A 19,127-nucleotide genomic window follows, 5' to 3' on the forward strand; every position below is an offset into this window, starting at 1 on the left:
GGGAAAATGTATAGGTTAAGAATTTGTCTCTTTTCTGTGTCAATTTAATAATGTAATGTTTAAAAAGGACCTTTTATATTGAATAAAAGCAGATCTATTGCAGTTGTATTATATTGCGCTGAAGTTCAGAAACGTTACCTTTGCCGATCATGTAAATCATAGCGAAACGTATATACAAAAAGTATATCACTCGGCCGAAAGATTCAGTTATCGTAAAGACGGCCCGTTATCGTGAAGACGGCCCAGTTTTTCTACTTGTCTGCTTCATTCAAACATAACCAGAAAGGTCAACTTCTCGGATGCTCAAAGCATGCACTGCAACGCCAAATCCTGCAATGACTTCTCCTGAAGCAAGAAGATAATTGTTCAAGTGAATTTTCTTTCCAGATAAAAACATGATGAAAAATATTAATCTAAACGTACATGGAGACTAAACACATGTGTTTTTGATAATCTTGTTTAATATCGTAGAATGTTAGTATATCGAAATAAGAGTTGGATTCCATAATATTCATGAACAACATCAGGTAAGCGAAACATTTAGACTATTGGGTTTCATGAAGTCATACATTAAAGAATTAGCTGGACTTTGTTTCATTTGTTGTAATTGATGGAGGATTGCTTTAATAAGGCCAGTGTTGGGTGTAACAATGAAATTTGTATTATTTATCAAGAGTTATGAGAATTTTTTGCAATATTCTCTATCGACGAACGTTTCCATCATCTTCTCAATGGAGGCTGGACGCAGAGGATCACCCCGAACATTAAACGTTGTCACGATTCCCCTGTAGAAAGATTCAGAATAGAAATGGTGCTCAGGTAATGTCAGAAAGGACAATCACAAGCTTTCGCCAAGTCTGTGAAAACATTAATTAAAAGTTGATTTTTAGTTTTCCTTGCAGTAAAAAACCTGCGGGACAAGACACTTTCTAAGTTTAAAGTTTACCTCGGTGAATGTAAATATCGCAGTTTGTAATGATTTTATATCAAATTGCCTGCCGTGAAAGTCGATAAAATTAAAAGTTCTTTTCATAACACTTCATCCTTTTCATCGGAACTGTCAAAAAATAGGACAAATTCTAAACCATGACATTGCTATTTGATGATGACAATTCTTTAATTTCCCGAGACATGTCGATGAAACTCCAAATGGAAGCATGGGATACAAAACATTGAATTACTTTTGCGTTCAAAAAAGACGAAAAACGCTCTTACCTTTCGTGTTTTGCATGTCTTCCTACAGTTTCTCTTGTTGCGAAAGTTATTGGCATTCCCCATACAGCCTCCGTAGAGGAAATTCTCGCATTTGTTAGTCTCATTGTTGAAAAACCATCGGCGCAAAGCAGCTCTGCATGGTCCAGAGTCGGAAGGCAGTTCACAAATATCAGCCTCTGGAATATGGTGAAAATTATCAAATGTACTCTATTCATCAAAAAGTTATATTTTCAGTTTTTATTTATTTTGTAAATACTGATTTTAAAGATATTTAATTTGTGTCAAATAAAATGAAAACACACAAAAATGTTTATTTGGGTGGATGTCTCCGCACTACAATCTTTAACGTCTATTGTTTAATGAGTGAATTATCTTAATTGCATGGACAGACATTGGTATTTTTTAATCAGAGAATGCGCAACTCCTTTAATTTTCTTTACCATTGATCAGTGAAGTACTTGCTAAACTTGAATAAATTGTTGATGCATTAAAAATGTAAAATATTTTTAATGAGCAATGCCACTAATAGTAATGTCAAAAAGAATACATTTTAACGCAGTTATTTCTCATTTTTGGTGATTATAAAGCAGTAATTTTGTCACTCTTTATACTAGTGACGTGCAAGTGCATGCAGTATACTCAAAATCTGGAATCAAAATTTTTAGTATGTTGAAGGTAATATCTCCAGGTTTTGCGATATTTTATACCAAAGGCATGATAAACGTGGCATGATATGGAGTCGACAGGATTTATATTGATTATAGGATGTGAATTGTTAGGTTTTACAGAAACTTCCAGATAAACAGTCATGCATAAAGCTTACTCGAGTATTTGGTCCTTCACGGAACCATTTCCACATTGCCCGAACTGCAAGGTTAAGACATCTCAAGGAAACAATTAATATTTGAAATTTGCGAGATTATTGACACACTTTTATCGAATGGCCTAACAAAAACGACTAGTGACCGCTTCGTAACAAAGTTAACTAGTTAGTCTGTCCGACCATCACTTTTCGCCCGTAGGTGTTTTGGTACGTCCACCCTTCTTGTTATGAGTCTCCATAAACGTCCCAGATTAATTTCAGATTTATTGTAACTTGTCTTGTATTATTTTGGTCTGTCGATGATTTATTTTCTTTCTTTCTTTTTAATATTCCCTTTAATACCTTTTTTTATCTATTTTTGTAACCACCTGTGTGTTCTTTGCCCGTTTTGACGTCCCTCTTTACGCATTTTACCGTTTCGTCTCTTGAATTTTTGTTCATTTTAGATTCCTGATGAGGTTCTTCCGTGAAGGACCGAAACGTCGCGATAAAAGATTTTAATTGTATCGATAATTCTTGATTTTTTATCAAACCCATTTAAGCCAATCTCGAGTTCTGACTTACATTTTTCATCAAGAGTGCACTGTAGTTAGGACTGACCTGGCATATTCGAAGCAAACCTGTCAACTGTCCTGTATCCTAATCAAGCCCTATCACAAAGAAAACAGACCGAGGCTGGAGGGGCTATGTAAAGACACATAAATTTCCGTAAATTAGCCGGTATTCCATCTTTTTAATTGTCAGCGAAAATAGTGATTCTGATAGAAGAAACTTAGAGTCAACAAGTGTCCATCGACAAAATTAAATTACTGTTCATATTCGTAGCATCGGTTTGAAACAACCACACAGCCTTAACGTATGTCATGAGACTTAAAATATTTTCAAGGGCATATATTCTCACCACAGTCAAGTTGGTTTCCAGCTATATCGACAAAGATTACGTTACATCCACCACAATAATCAGCCTGGCATTTCGCATGAGGATAAGCTGTACAAGTCTCTTCAGTCGCTACACAAGGATCAACCGGACAATCCGCCGCTTTACTTCCATCTGGGCACTGGGGGACTGAAACAGTCGATACAAAATCTAGTTAGTGTGCGAAAAATGTTTTTATTTTGGGTCGGCTATGCAAATAATGCAAGGTGTAATAGCATGTAGTTTTTTTAAGCCCTCGTACAGAATAGCAGTATACACGTGCATCTTGATGGACAATACGTGTAACAGCACGAATTTCAACTCGGGACAGTATGCCACCCCGGGCGCCAAAATGGTATGTTTTCCGAGGTCGAAGGCCGATGAACAGAATGTTTAGGGGCAATTCGCAGTACTTAGGGGAAACAAATATATGCTCTTACCAGACATTTTGCAGGTTGATTTTTTATTACTTGCTTATACTGTGCAGTGATTCTAGTAAGTGACTATGAGGTTACAACTTACTTTTGTTTCATGGAAGGCAGGAGTGAGTCGCCGATAGCCTACCCTTTGGCGACTTATTGGCCATGAAGGGAAACAAGTGAATGCTGTTACCCGACTATGACTTGTCAGTTTATTCGCTAAACTCATCTATTTGCCCGATGAAAAATCAGCGAATTCCTTCCGCAATCACCTGCCTTCATCACAGACCACGCCGTCATCTCGGTTCATTTTTTCTAGAGTGTGCACTTGTGAAGATGGTGCCTTTGAACTTTTGAAAGTAATAGCTTTCTGAACTGTTACCCGGAATCGGCTCTATACAAGCATGTAACAATGGCTAGTGAACAAATACTACAAAGCGGTCATCTATATACTGTTATCGAATATCTTAACTAACAAGACATGTATCCGAGAGTACAACTTCGTCATTAAAACAGAGCGTGTGACGTTGGGTGATCTGCAAAACACTAATGAAAGACGGGACAATATATATCACATTATCTGTCTCTGTAGGAATATTTATTTTGATATTCGACGTATTGGATTCCTAAATTTCTTTCCCAACAGACCTGTTTTAAAACTTGTCAACGCAACTCTGATTATTCTAATTCACTTTTACATGGATTACCGGTGTCCAATATCTTATTAATACAGAAAGTACAAAAATCTTCTGCACGTTTAACTACACAGGTGAGGAAACAAGAACACATGTTTCCTATTCTGATAAAATTCCTTTGCCTACCACTCATGTATAGAATTTAATTCAAGATTTTACTCCTCACTTGCAAGGCTGTGAACGATTCTGCTCATGTATACCTGACTGCTCTTCTAGATCTCTCCGTTCTGGAAATGAATCACCTCTCAAAATTCCACCGACACGGCTCAGGCTCTATGGACATCGTTCATTTTAATATGACACTGCAACAGTGTGAAGTTGTCAACTCTACACTAAAGACCTACTTTTTTAGAGTGCTTACTCATGTGACACTGTTATGTGTTAAGCGCTAGTGATCACACTTGGCGTCAGTTTCTTATCTAATCGTATCTGATCGTATCGTATCGTATTGTTTTTGGTATGGCGGAATAGATTAAGGAAATAGTCCAAGACATGCAGAATAATAAGTCCGCAGATTTTATAATCTCCCTATAATTTTACATGAGTGACTAAATGAAAAAGGGGTAGACGGCAACTACAAAAAAGCATGCATATCAGCAATAACAAGTTATTTCGCTTTGATTTCTCACGTGAGTTTCAAAACGTATATAAGTCAAACTTGAACTTACTGACTTGCTGTTCTTCTTGACGTTTGGCCAATTTCTGTTGAAAGGGATATAAAGGTATTAGACATGTTGACAATGGGCGATATGTGTAAATGTGCTGCAAAAATCAACAATACAGTTGAGTTAAATGATGGGTTGTGTAAATTAAAAACGTCATCAACCGTATCACACCATGTGACGAAACATAGAGCTGTTTTAACCAAACACCTCATGAGAGATATCAGGGTAGATATCAAAGTCGAGATGTTGAAGTACATGCAGGTAAATGCGTAAGCATAATATGATTGTTTTGCGTGTCTTGTTTGCATATGTGAAGACAAGAAAAGAGACCTGTCAATACTAGGGAGCGAACATGGCCGAAAATTGCTATTTGTCGCCCCCTTTGTCTTTTGGTTTACAAAGTTACATATTACCAGCATTTTTATCCTGAAAAGTCACCATAAAGCACGCTATTGATTTTAATTCAGACGTTAGCCATAATACATTACGCTCTGTCCACCTTGTCACAAGAAGACATATTTTTCAATCATTTATCGGTATTGAACGAGTTGTCGGTATTGAACGAGTATATCTTGCTTCACCTGTATTGGATTCGTGGGATCCATAAGAATCCTTATAAGCAACTCTTCATACAAAGTTCCAGGAAGTGTATAACCAAACTTTTATCATAACTGTTAACCGCATGTCATTTTGACTACCATCAAACGTGGTCTTACACGTTATTGTGATAAAGTATATAAGACCAGTGGATTAAATCAAATGTGCATACAATTGTTACAATTGTGGAAACAATTATTGCATACTTTGCGATGTAAAAATATAAAATACAGTTCCATCCTGAAAGTAGGCTTTTCCACTTTGTACACGACAATGATAAAATTACAGCTAGAGTATCACTGCTGGTGAAACAAATATTTTTTCACAAGAATGGCAGTCGTAGGTAGCAATACATTGTTATCACACGCAATGAAGGATATTTGAGTAACAATACTGATGCAAGGCACAAAAACACTGAAAAGGAAGTTATTAAGATGCTTCATTTCCTCATTGAGAACATAGTCATAAAAATTTGCTGGCATTATATTAAGGAAAACGTTGGGCCGATTGGAACCAACAGTGCACCACTTCTTGCTTGTTTGTTTTATATTCAGGTGAAGCCAAGTTTATGCAATTTGTAAATAAATCTAGATGTAAAAGAATTGCAAAGTGTTATAACAGCCTAAATAGATAGATTGATGATCGTTTCAGTTTGGACGATCCAAGTATAGCAAAATATCTCCATCATATTTATCCAGATGAGTTAGAGATCAAAGAAACAACAAAGTGTGGATTCGGCTTAATATCTTGATCAGTTTATTCAAATACAGAAACTCTATACTCAAAGTTATATGACAAGCAGGATGATTTTGATTTTTCAATGATAAATTATCCTTACTTGTCCAGCAATATTCCATCTGCTTCAGATAGTGTATATATTTCACAACTCCTAAGATACTGTAAAGCTCGCAGTTCATATAACGCATTTCGATTAAGACATGCATCGTTGGCAATAAACTTAGTGAGGCAGGGCTTCTCGAAAAGTAGGCTTGCAAGATCGTTTAAAAAGTTTTATCGTAGATGCGGAGACATGGTTTGTAAATACGACACATCTGTTCCGCAAATGATACATGACAGCGCTAGCATTCCTAACTTTGACTTTTTTGTGTTTATGCGACTAGGTAATTTTATTACCTTTATGACTTTGTTTTAATTGGGTTTGTTTTGACGTCAATTGTTGACCTAACAGTACCATTAATTATAAACAGAAAAGAACACAATTTCCTCCTTTCCCGGAAAACATTCATTCTAAAGATATCATTGTGAGATATGCAAAACCATGCTAACTCGAGTTCACCTTATCACCTAACAATGTAGTTTCTCTGAAGCTTCATGTATAAAGTTACTGAGTCTTAGCTCCAATTGCCAAGTTAATGATTCATATGTTTCCCTTGATAACTTCGGTGCCCAGGAGATAGGAATATTCACACCGAGTACATACCAACGCCATGAACATGGTTGGTGTAAACATCTTTTAATTTTATAAAGCTTATAGGCACTTTGTTACTTCCTCAGGTCATTTACATATACGTGCAAAGAAAGAAATAAAAAGAGTTATTGTGATTCACCTTTTGGTTTGCAAACTGGTAGTACTAGGTTTCGGGAATTTGCAACCCCTAATTAATCAGTGGTTACATCTTAAGCTTGCAGATATAATAGTTTAATGACTACATGGGTCTCATGATGAATAATAAATATTTTTAATACGTGTTGATCTATTCTAAGTGCATGTTGTTGTAACAATGTAATGGATTTTTGCAATTCTCAACAATACCTTCAACGTAGGCTCTTCATACAAAGTGTATAAATTGTATAATCATGCGCACAGATCAGAGTAATTGTACATTCATTAAAGCGCATATTCAAATAGTACGTACCACATTGAGATAATAAACAGTATATGTACATGTATAGGCCCCTTATATTTTGGTGATATATGGCCGATTAATATTTCGACGCAGCTTTTATCTCTCAGCGTTTTCAAATTAATTATGAAAGACCCGAGCAGTAATGTAAAAGTCATGTAATGTAAAGCCAAAATGTGGTAATTTGTAGTGCTTTCCTTCCATTGATTGCCTGTGAAAATCTCAGGCGAATTCTTAGCATTTTTAGATCAAATAAGTGGTCCAACAGTAGCTTAAAATAGTCTCAATTGTAGTCCGACCGTACTGTACAATGAAATGCAAAGTGAGAAAATGCCGTTGACGTTAGACACTTGTAAACTTTAGGAAAACATACGCGTATATATTTTTTGTCTTCGTTTAGATGTTAAAGAATCGCAAAGAAAATAACATGACCGTAATGTCATTTCTGACTACGCTAATTCCCTTGCAGAACGTTTTCTGCCACACGACACAAAGAGGCTATTTAATTAAATGCCATCCACTTATCTTGTTAATGTGTGAACTCTGTAGTCAATTGTGTCTTGCTTTTCTTTCTTGCAAAGAATCAAAGGCTAGGTAATAGGCCCGGTGTGACTAGTAAAATTTGTGTAAATTCCCTACAATCTGCGCCACTTGAAAAATAGAAGTCGCTTTTATTGGTCCCATAAAGAGTTTTGAAAGAATATGTAGCGCACAGAAACAACGCAGAGCCTACCTTCTACATATATGCCAACCTTCTTTTAAATTTCATAATCTTTTCTGAATTTTCCTCCAAGCCACCCAAGGTAATGTTTTGACTTCACAGAGACTGATGTTCTTTGTGCAACATACTTATCACATTCTAAAACGTTTAAGGAGACTGAGAGAGGCAGAGACAATGAGACTGAGAGAACCAGAGAGAGGGGTAGGACAAGGGTTGAAGGAAGGAAGAGAGGAAGGAAGGAAGGAAGGAAGGAAGGAAGACAGTGAGAAAGACAGTCAGAGAGAAAGAAAGAGAAATAATGAATCAGATCAAATTTTACTTCTGAAACCATATATTTTATTTGAAATGTAATGCTAATAATAGCCGCCGTTCATTTATTCAAGACTGTTAATCGAACGAGTGTCACAGATGTACTCTAGTACTCTGTAGCCGGTCAACTAATTATTGTATTTTGCATATTTTACATGTGAAACAGCCATATCAGAAACAGGTTTTACGTTTCCCTTGCACCATTAGTTCCTAGGTGCTCTCTATTGCATGGACGTTCACAACACAACACTGATCAGCGTAGGTCGTAGTAATAACGAACTGAGGTATGTGCAACACATTGACATTATCATGATAAATCGACAGCCGATTGCGTGTCTTTCAAATAAGTCTATATAGGGCAATTTAATCCTCCAAAAGGCACCATTAACGACGCTTTTGACTTTCACTATCATCATTTATTGAAAGAAAAACATGTAGTTTTCTCCATCACCCTCTGTCATTCATTCTATCAGAGTCATTTTAGATATGCGAAACCATGCCAACTCGAATTCCATTTATCAGTTGAACATTCAAGTTTTCATCCATAAAATGATTTGTTAGAGCCATATTTGCTAAATGAATGCTGACGCCGTATGCTTAAGTGGAAAGAAACGCAAACATCGAGTACGTACTAACGCCTTGCACATTGCTTGTCTAAACATTTTTAAAATAAAAGCTCATAGGCAGTTAATAACTTCTTAGTTCATTTAGATATATACGTGTACAGAATGAAATAAAATCGGTAATTTTTATGAAAGTTTTGGTTTGTAATCTTTTGAAAACAATTTAATCAGTGATGATAGCTAAAGAATTCTGGAAGACTTTAGAATGTTAAGGGTGCAAGTCATTCATATGTAGATATATTAATTTCACGCTATATGGATCGCACAAAGAATAATGTTTACCACGTGTTGATATGTGCTAAGTGTTGTTTTAACTATGTTTTGGATTTTCGCAGGAAAACATAAATATCGGAAGTGATTGCCAAATTTCTTTAGGCGAATCAACTTGTCAGTATTATAATCAAATGAAAAGTTTTCAAACAACTGTTTTCCATCTTCATTTCCATTACGTAATGTAATCTTTATTTGATAAATTAGTATGATATTTCCCTTCTTTACTTTGTTACAATCACAAGTTTGTTAATGCGTTATCAACGGGTTGCTAGGATTGAAATATGCTAGTACAGGCCTGAGATGGATATTATTGGCACAGCTTTATGTAGAATTGAGCAAGAGTAGTGGAATTGTTTGTCTGTGGATAACCATGAAACCATCTAAATTTGACACTATTTCATATTCAATATTAACCTTTTTTCCTGTATTATATATCAGCAGTCTCTGATTATAAGACTACCTTCCTCATCAGGAGTGTTCGTGTAGGCATTCGCTCGATCTTGTCCGATTATTGGGAAATATTTAAACAGTAACGCGTACAGTTTGAATATAACTTTAGCTGCAGCAACACTTCCATGGTTTCATGGCCAAAAAAATAAATTGATATTATTACGTTATCTCGACGTACCTATCGTCTCACGTGCATATGTTTGTAATTCAACGTATCTGTGTTTCTCATGACTGCTAATATATTGTGCGTTGGTACCGCCATGGTTGTGGTACTATTTTAAATGTGCACAACCATTTTATCTAAAGATAGACGCAGACGTACATCTAAAATATTACTTTTCCTACCCGCATTTTGTGCGAGGTGAATAGGCCAGCATGTCATACAAATACTTAACAAACGGATTTAGTATTTTCGCATTCAGCTGCTGAAGTGTATCCTGCGGATGGTAAGTGTATTTCTCGAAACATTTACATGTCTTCTGCCACTCTCGATCACGTCTTCTGGTGATCTTTGCCACAAGACTATCCGTTATCATAGCAGAGTGGAACATACGGTTCGTTGGTATAAATGCACAATTTAGTATGCTCTCAACATTCAATTTTCTATCTTCATCATGTTTTAATTCCACTCAGATCAATGGTCACCTGAATGTATCGGTTGCTGCCGATTTAAACATTCATTGATGCTCACGCGTTTGGAAAACGTTTAACGCACCAAGAAAATAGAAAGAGCGATTGTCCCTGGCAAATATAAGTCATTATTATCACATGCACAAGCCAAGTTTGTCGTCTCCGAACAAAAAATACGGGATTTATTCTCTGGTCGTTCTACGTCACGACAACCCGCGTCTTTGTCATCAATTTTGGTGCATCGGACCATTTTTTTTTGGTCGATCTTCGACGTGCTCGTAAATATGTAAACAAGCCACATGGCGGCCGATGTTTCTCCTACTATCAAAAGTCATAAATGAAATCGTTATTTTCACAGACTACGACATTACTAATCCGAACAATTTAAACACAAGAGTGTACCGCCTGTATATTCCGAAGGAATTACGTGAATAATTTGCGGAAACAACGAACTCGAAGCTGGTCGCGTATACCGTGGGTTCCGTACGCATTCAGGCGCGACGTTACAGTGCAGTGTTGGCGCCGTCGAGATTCAGTCGATATTTGTTCCCGAAAAATAGCGTATCTTCGTCTGTGATAAATTTCTAGGACTATGCTATCTTTGAAATAGAGTATAACTTTGCGGAAGGTAGCCTACGTGTATATCCCGAGAGCTGTCATTTGCTCCACACACGAATGAACTTGAGCGCTAACGCGTACGACGGACGACTGGAAATGATTGACAACTTGTGCACGGCGTACTGATATTTATTCCTAAAATAGTTCAAAAGTTTAAACGCGGAATCGTCATGGAAAACTTCTTTTATTTTGCAAAAAATAACGAATTCTTGGCTTGTGCATGTGATAAGTATATTATTCCCTAATATTTTTCTTCGTTCAGCACGGAAAATACGAGTGACGTAATGACCGTGTCACCACGAGTCGAAGACGAGTGGTGACACGGTCATTACGTCACTCGTATTTTCCTTCGCTGAACGAAGAAAAATATTAGGGAATAATATCTAATTATACACCTACTGCCGTAACCTATGGGAGTTTGACCGTCCAATAACTTTCCGTATTTTGTATAGTACGCGGAGTCCCGAATACGGGAGACGCGCGACGCGCCTGTTTGACCTTTGACCTAGCGATTATCGGATGTAAACAAACTATTTTACGGAGAGTTATAGACATAATAACATCTTCCACGAAAATGTATTCGTAGTATAAGGTTTAAAACACGCTAAACACAAAACTGAGTCTAAATGCAATTGATTTTTATTTTAAAAAACAATTTTAATTGAAAATATTCAGCGAAGTTTACAGCAAATTAAAGGTATACTGTCACCTGTTACAATTTTGCCACAGTTACCATGGAAAGAAAAAATCTAACTAATCACAGATTTTAAGCGGGTGGCCGCTTTTTAAAAACAGCGCCCTCACATGGGTATTTTGAATACCAAGGAACGTCGCTTTGACCATATATGGGCATATTTAGATTACAGGTGACTGTATACCTTTTAATGGTTCTACTCCGGAATATAAAAAGGACGCTATGCGTACGCCGTTCTACATACTCAGTACGCCCAAATAATCACGTGATGCCGGTACAAACAAACCCACATGTGTACTGAACGCGTATGGAAATACACGTACGTCTGTGCGCGCGCGTTTGCGCACATGGCTTTGTTTGTACCGTGGTCGATGGTCGATTCGAATTCCGGGTTTGGCCTATTGGCTTCGTGCCAACGTGAGGGACTTGTACTACGGAGCAGTAGATCGCGCGCGTTCCATATCGCGCGTGCCGCATCCCTCAAAATTTACCATAGAATTAGTTTATACGGACGATTAATGGAGGGAGGTGTATAATAATAGGGTTATACACAAAATACGGCCCTGTATGGACGAGGGCTCAGTGAGTGACGTATTTGACTCGCCTTCGGCTCGTCCAATACGTCACTCACTTAGCCCTCGTCCATACAGGGCCGTATTTTGTGAATAACCCTATAATATTGTAACAATCAGACAGTTTTGCATGTGGAAGTGGATGGGATCATTTATGTACATGTAGGTTCGCGTCAAATTTGACAGAAAAACCATTCAAAAACTTTCAATTTTAATGTTTATATTATTGCGGTGCATCCAATCAATGTGTTAAACTGTTTCGAAATCTGTAAAATTGCGACATTGGGCACCCATACATTTTTAAGTTGTTACCTTTTCCTCCGTTAGCATTTTGCGACATGATTTTAAATATTCAGTAAACAATTCAAGAGTCTTTCCATAAGTCTATTTTATTGGCATATGTTAACTTTAAGTCATTATTACGTATACATAATCAGAAGGAACTTCATTATTCCTTTTAATATTTGTAGAAAAGAATTACATGCGACAGTGTAACGATGGAGGAAGTTACAAATTATGCCATTGGCAAATGATGTACAATGATTCAATAAACTTAAAGTTCGAGTTTATTTATTTTTACTTTCAGTTTGTCATTTGATATTATTTATTTAACGCAATTTCGACAGATATGAAGAATTACAACAATACAAAGAAAGTGGCCATGCTGATGTTGCTATTGGTTCTGCTGTCTGCGTATGCGCAAGAAAATGAAGTGGAAATTAGGGTAAGTATTCGTTAATAGGACCAAATTCAGAATGTGTAATGGGCCTCATAAACGGGGAGCTTATGGTTTACCATCATGTTATTTATATAGCATTTCTAGGATTCCATTTGAGAGCAAGCGGTATTACATTGCTTTCCTTTTACATTAAGGGCTCCTAGTAGCGCTTTGAAAGGCTCAAATATGTCAAGTACAGTTGGTCTGACCAATTGCCTCTCGGAATGAAATCTTCGAGTTCACGTTATCATGGTATTGAACTTGTAACCACGTCTCCCTCAAAAACTTACAATTAACTTACTAGACCAGAAAGTGAATTTGATGTATTCCACTTCAGACGCATTTAAGCAAAGTTGCACTACATCGGCTGCACAAACGAATAAGTCAATAACAATCAGTGATAGTAATTGCATTTTGTAATTTAAAAACAATGAAAAGTTCAAAAATCATATGATTGCAGATATTAATTTTGATACTATTTCTGTTACAGAATGGTGGGGCGTTTCAATGGACGGATTGGATGGATGACGAAGAGGGCGGACCCATTGATCCTACGTCCCTCGGAGATTTTGAAATGTTATCCCAACTGAGGCAAATGTATGGGTTCTGTGACAACGTTGTCGATATCGAATGCCGATTGGCCTCGTCACCGCATACTGCATACGATGAAACTGGGCAGATATCTCTCACCTGCTCAACCTCTAGAGGGTTCATGTGTTTCCATAGTCAACAAAGCGACGACTGTTTTAATTATGAAATTCGTGTATTGTGTGCGAAATTTGAAGGTAATTCAAATACACAACAGCCAGAAGTTGAAGACCAGAAAATAACAGAAGAGCCTTCCATGACCACAAAGCCAACAACTGAATTTAATACTTTGGTCAAGATCGCAGGTGCCACCTTAACTTCACCAGGGATAACAGCGAAAACCTTACCGATGACGAAAAATACGATACGATATGAAAGAATAACTCAGACGGGAAGTGAAGGCAAAGCTTTTCTAGCAACAGAAGTTGCGACCGATGATATCACAGAATGGGATGAAACTGAGGAGCTACCGTGGACACCTACCGGCGGTGAAACTCAACCTAAACTGGACGAATTCCAAACCCTATCTAAAGTACAGGAAACCGAAAACGAAGTGAAGAGCGCAGCTGTCGAAGTATCATTCGGTTGGAAATGTGTAATTGATCGTTTCTTCTTGGTCATGTACACGTTTTCGTATTTGTTTTTCCTGATTTTATAGTAAACCTGTCGTTAAAACTTAAAAATACGAAGGATTACAATAAATATGACCTCAATCAGGTGTTTTAAACATACTGAACTGTTTCATCAAATAATATAGCAACACTTCATTGGGTAGTTCTGTAAGCAATCCAAGATATGAGACTGTTGTAAACGTCTGAATAAATTATCGCATAACACGTATTTGCATTGTGGCAGTGTGACTATGTTTCGCTTATTGTATCCGTGTATCTTATTTTCACTAACAGACTGCTTCTGCTTTGGAAAACATTGGTTTCTTTCTGGAAAAACAATGTATTTTGTTTGATTTTTTGGTTCTCTTTCCTTTAGTAAATAGATTCATTTTACAGGGGAATTCATTAAATTGGCAACTGTTTAGTAAATGTAATTCATCTTGACATAGAAACCCCCGTCAGAAAAACCGTCATCGGTCAATTTATACTATTTATTATTAACCCGCGGCCGTTAAAACGCAGAGATAAAAGTATAATAATCCCAATGACAAAAGGGAAACAAGATATTTGAAAATAAATAAACTACGTAAATTGCAAAGTGAAGACAGAATAGGATGAACTATAGTGATCTATAGTCTTACATTACAAATGGAATGTGAAACTTATTGAATAGTGCTACAGTGTCTTCACAACAGAAAATTTCGTCTATACTGAAACGATCCTTATGATATCGATGGACCGGTTTTGTGGTTCTGATCAATAAAAGCTGAGGATATAATGACAATCTAGTATGCAGGTTTAAATAATATATTTACAGTACTTTCCACTGATTGTCATCTTGTCAGTCTTTGATAGGTTAGCTGCGCTATCGTCCCTGCAGAGAATACATTAGGGTGTATTTTTTATGCAGGTACATAAACACAAACAAAATATAAATTTGTACGCATAGCCTGTTTTTAGCTATTTTCGTTCAATATGTTTTAAAATGCTGTAAAAGGCTGGTACTTGTTTTGGGATTGTTAGTTTTTTTGTTCTTCATAGCCCCTGCCAGCATTTTCGATCAGAGCCTGTGTACCTTTTGAAAATATTTCGGCTCCCAAAGCCCACACTAGTAATACTAGTCATTCAAAAGACTCGAATTGAATGATTTAACGAAAATTCTGATGCAACAACAATTCCAAATTCATATAGTGACGAGTATCACTTGAAATTGTATTTAAGCAGTCTCTTTACTGTGGTAGTTAGGCGGCCAAAGCATTAAAGTACCTATCAGTTCAGTACATATGTCTACGTCTATCTAGAGTTTTAAAAGACCGCTTGACCGCATATTGATTTCTTACTAACAAACTTTTTCAACGCCCTTCTTGTTAAGTATTAGATTAAAAAATAGGGATAAAAAAACATCGATGCATTATTATGTTCTTTTACACACGCTTCCATAGTTCAATAATTTTATATATTTTTGCTACAGCAAATAAAACGTTGGGTAATGTCACGCTGGAATGTCTTGCCTTTCGTTTAGATGTGAATTATTATTATGTTGACTTTCGTTCGGGTAGATTAGGGTTATCTCAGACGTAGGCTCTATTTGTAAACGATGCCACGCTGTCGTTTCTTCTATCGGTAAATTTGGATCAAGTATTTAATGGTCACATTATCATTAATGTCAGATCTAATTTCGGTGAAGAAATGGACGATGGCCAGTTAATGAGAAGAAAATTTTAGATTACTGTACTTTGCTAGTAGAAGCGCACAATATTCCGATGTATTTAGAACAAGGCTAGGCAACAACAGCTGTTTGCCTGGAAAGGAGATAATTATATTAGACAAACAAAAGGAATATGATTGCCATTCTGTACCAGCTATGCAAGGCCACCATATTACATAAATCGTCGCACTTAGCCTTTCAGAAGACTAACGCGTTTTAATGTAAACGTGTAATTGAAACAATTATAAGCGACTCCTAACTTGTCTGAAGTTACCAGCCGTCTTCAAATTAGGCTTTTTACGTATAGTTTTATCAATTATATATTAACACTCACAGATCAGGGTAAAGGTACCAGATCAAACGCATACTGAGAGAGTAACGTTACACATTGGCCACGATACTGTACAGTATATGTAGGATCTGGAGTAAGAGTGTTTTATGGCGGTGAAAGTGCAGAGTTGGAAAACACAAATGACTCAATGCAATTTTTAAGCTACCTATCAGCAATTCAAAGTAAATTGTGAAAAGTCCTGTCCGTCCATTTGGTGAATGGGATTAATTTTGAAGTATTTTCCTTTAATTGATTGCCTGTGAAAACCGCGAAAGAATTCAAGGCTTTTTTGAAATCCAATTAGTTGTCCAAACGTAACAGCACAATAGTGTCATTAGTGGTCAAAGCGTAACTGTACAATGGAATGCAAATCACAAATAACAAAATACCAAAAACAACAAAAGACTTGAAAACTGTAGGTACAAGTAAATGCGGATCGTAACAAAGGAAATGTGAACATGACGTATTTTTATTTCAACTAATACGTCTGGAAGACTGGGGTGTTCAACAATGTATTGAGCCGAACGTCACGGATGGGCAATAATAGTGAATGTTATTCAGTCAATTCCTCAATGTCTGAAAGTTGTACGTACTTGTTTCTTTCCTTTTTTCTTGCAAAGAATCAAAGGGCATGTAATAAGTTAACCGCGTGTAACCATAGAAGGCACTTTACCAGTCAAATAAAGGGTTAAAAGAAAACATTGTGCATGTAAGGAACATAGAGTCTGATTACTGTGAAATTCATATTCATATTTTTTCTGTGAATCTCCTCTCAACTTAATTTGTTAATGAGGTAAAGTCTTCACATTATAAAGCTGGTGTTTTCGTGTAATATACCTATCGCATTCTTCCGTCTAAGAGGAGAGAGACAGGGAGACCGAAAGAAGAAACTGAATCATACTTCTGATTTTATACCTCAAAACATTGTCATTATCCTTGAAATTTTATTCCTACAAAAGCCAAGGTTTTGCTTATGATTTGGCTGACTAAAACCACCCCTCCATAATCCAGTTTCAATGGAATGTTATCCATGGTATTTTTTAGTATTTTGTGGCATATCTTATATCAGTTGACAATTTGGGCATTGGCGGTTTGCTAAAAGGTAGGTGGATTTTCTGTACCTTTACCTCAGATGATGATAATTAAAAAACGATTTCAAGCTGAAGTCAAATGCAACTTTCAACACGACTGGAACTAATTTGGGAAAATTAGATCTTTTTATTGCTTTAATTTCTCAAAAGTGTTAGCTGCCTTAGAGCTGAAAGTTGCATATTACAAAAAACTCATGAAAACAAGTGTATTGCTAAAATATAAAAACAGATGATCTTACATTTGCAGCTCAAACCAACATTACTTCACTATCCAATCATCCAAAAATTCCAATCGTGTTAAATTTTGCAGATAAGGCCGTCAACGACAAAAACCGACCTGACCTATTCAGGTGTTTGGATAACAGGCAAAACAGAAATTCTCATCCTTATCAAGAACATTATTTTTGAAGAAAGATTAGTAGTTACTAAACATTGTGCACACAGCCCTACAATAGGCAAGTACCTTGAAATTTTGATAAAGCTGACGATGATTGATCGAAAACTTTTACACAATCCGTTAGTTGTTTTCATATATGACAAATATTCCATGAAAAATGATATTCTTTTTAGGGCTTTAAGATCTGCATATTTTCATCTTCACCATGGTAGAATAACAAACACCAGACGACTATCTAATTAACACGACGTATTCGCTTTGAAATGGAGACATCTAACGTACATAATAGTCAAACAAAAAGTAAACTTAAAATGGGACTTAGCAGGCATATCTACGCCGCCATTGATTAGTCAAGTCATTGTAATTTACAACCGCACTTTGAACATGAGCATTTGCAATGGAACATGACCGGAGTATCATTTGACTCTACAAAACGTTGCAATCACTACTCAGCTATGAAAACGTCCACCGCCCACAACCACCAAATATAGTATCTTGCAGAACACTCAAATAGCAACTCAATCCTCGCGCGGGGGATAACTAATACTGAACTGTCACGGTAGTTAGTTGTATGTTGCAGGATAAAACCTTGAAACTTTTCTGACTGAAATCTGTTTAGACGGTGTATTCTGCAATTTTCGTCGGGTTTAAATTTAATAAACACTGTAGAACCAGTTTCGTCTAAATTTCGAACGTGATAAAACTTAAGAAAAGACGTTCATTTTGTGACCGCGGGCGAGGAGTCTCTTGAATCACGTGACTGAATAATAGTCAAAAAAGATGATCAAATAATAATCTGCACTCTCTCCTAACGTTCTTTGGCTTCACGTTGTATCTAAAGCAGTCTATTTGACGTAAATCGCACTTGGCATTTGGCAGTTTAAACTGGACCAGAGCGGTTTTATTACCAGGCGTATTGGTTTTCTACAGATCTAACACTATTGATCCCTTGATAGGATAATCAATTGAGATAACATTACTGGAGATAAACATTAACTATATAGATATATGTTCAACCAGTATGACGGGATGATAGGTCGGCGATACAATGCAAGTACTTGGATACAACATGCCGTCGATCTAATACCAAAGTTCCTTGAAGTTAAAACAATTTGGCATAGGGAATATCACGACGTCTGAATATAAAAATTGGACATTTGCCACTAACTTTTTGCAATTTGATGCAGAAAGTGGTCGAACATACTGTGTTTCAGAACAAGTTAAACAAATATGCGAAATTTGACATACGACACTCTATTCTTTAAACTTTGACATCATTAAACTACGCAGAGAATCTGTTCAGCACAAAGGCCAGTTGGGTTTTGTTGGATAAATGCAAAGAGATACTTACCAAAAGGGTATCTGAACCCAACGACGGTAAACCTTGCATTCCGATCATTGTCACCAAGACAACAGAACACCACTGGACTCTATCCATGTTCACACTTATCCGTGTTCACACTTATCTGTAAAGACGAGTTGTATTCATTATATAAAGTAACATGGGAATGCTTTTAATCCATATCTGGTATTTTTGAATACTGTAAAATGCCACGTGAAGATTTATACACTTTGGACAGGCTTTACCCATGTCGCAA

The 19,127-nt window shown here is 36.6% G+C and overlaps 2 protein-coding genes across 2 annotated transcripts; one reads left to right on the forward strand and one right to left on the reverse strand.

The window, feature by feature from the left end:
- Window positions 1–441: 441 nt before the first annotated feature.
- LOC139151973 (eppin-like) lies at window positions 442–18,995 on the reverse strand. The gene is made up of 5 exons (XM_070725040.1): window positions 18,881–18,995; window positions 4,737–4,770; window positions 2,940–3,104; window positions 1,216–1,391; window positions 442–785 (listed from the first exon to the last, which is right to left on the reverse strand). The coding sequence occupies exons 1-5, from the start codon at window positions 18,965–18,967 to the stop codon at window positions 765–767; spliced, it is 483 nt and encodes a 160-aa protein (XP_070581141.1). The 5' UTR covers window positions 18,968–18,995; the 3' UTR covers window positions 442–764.
- Window positions 9,974–14,231, forward strand: LOC139151971 (mucin-2-like). The gene is made up of 3 exons (XM_070725038.1): window positions 9,974–10,017; window positions 12,712–12,809; window positions 13,294–14,231. Exons 2-3 carry the CDS (start codon window positions 12,714–12,716, stop codon window positions 14,047–14,049), a joined length of 852 nt encoding a protein of 283 aa, XP_070581139.1. The 5' UTR covers window positions 9,974–10,017; window positions 12,712–12,713; the 3' UTR covers window positions 14,050–14,231.
- Window positions 18,996–19,127: the final 132 nt, after the last annotated feature.

Source organism: Ptychodera flava, chromosome 15 (genome assembly GCF_041260155.1).
Source record: "Ptychodera flava strain L36383 chromosome 15, AS_Pfla_20210202, whole genome shotgun sequence".
Taxonomy (NCBI): Eukaryota; Metazoa; Hemichordata; class Enteropneusta; family Ptychoderidae; genus Ptychodera; species Ptychodera flava.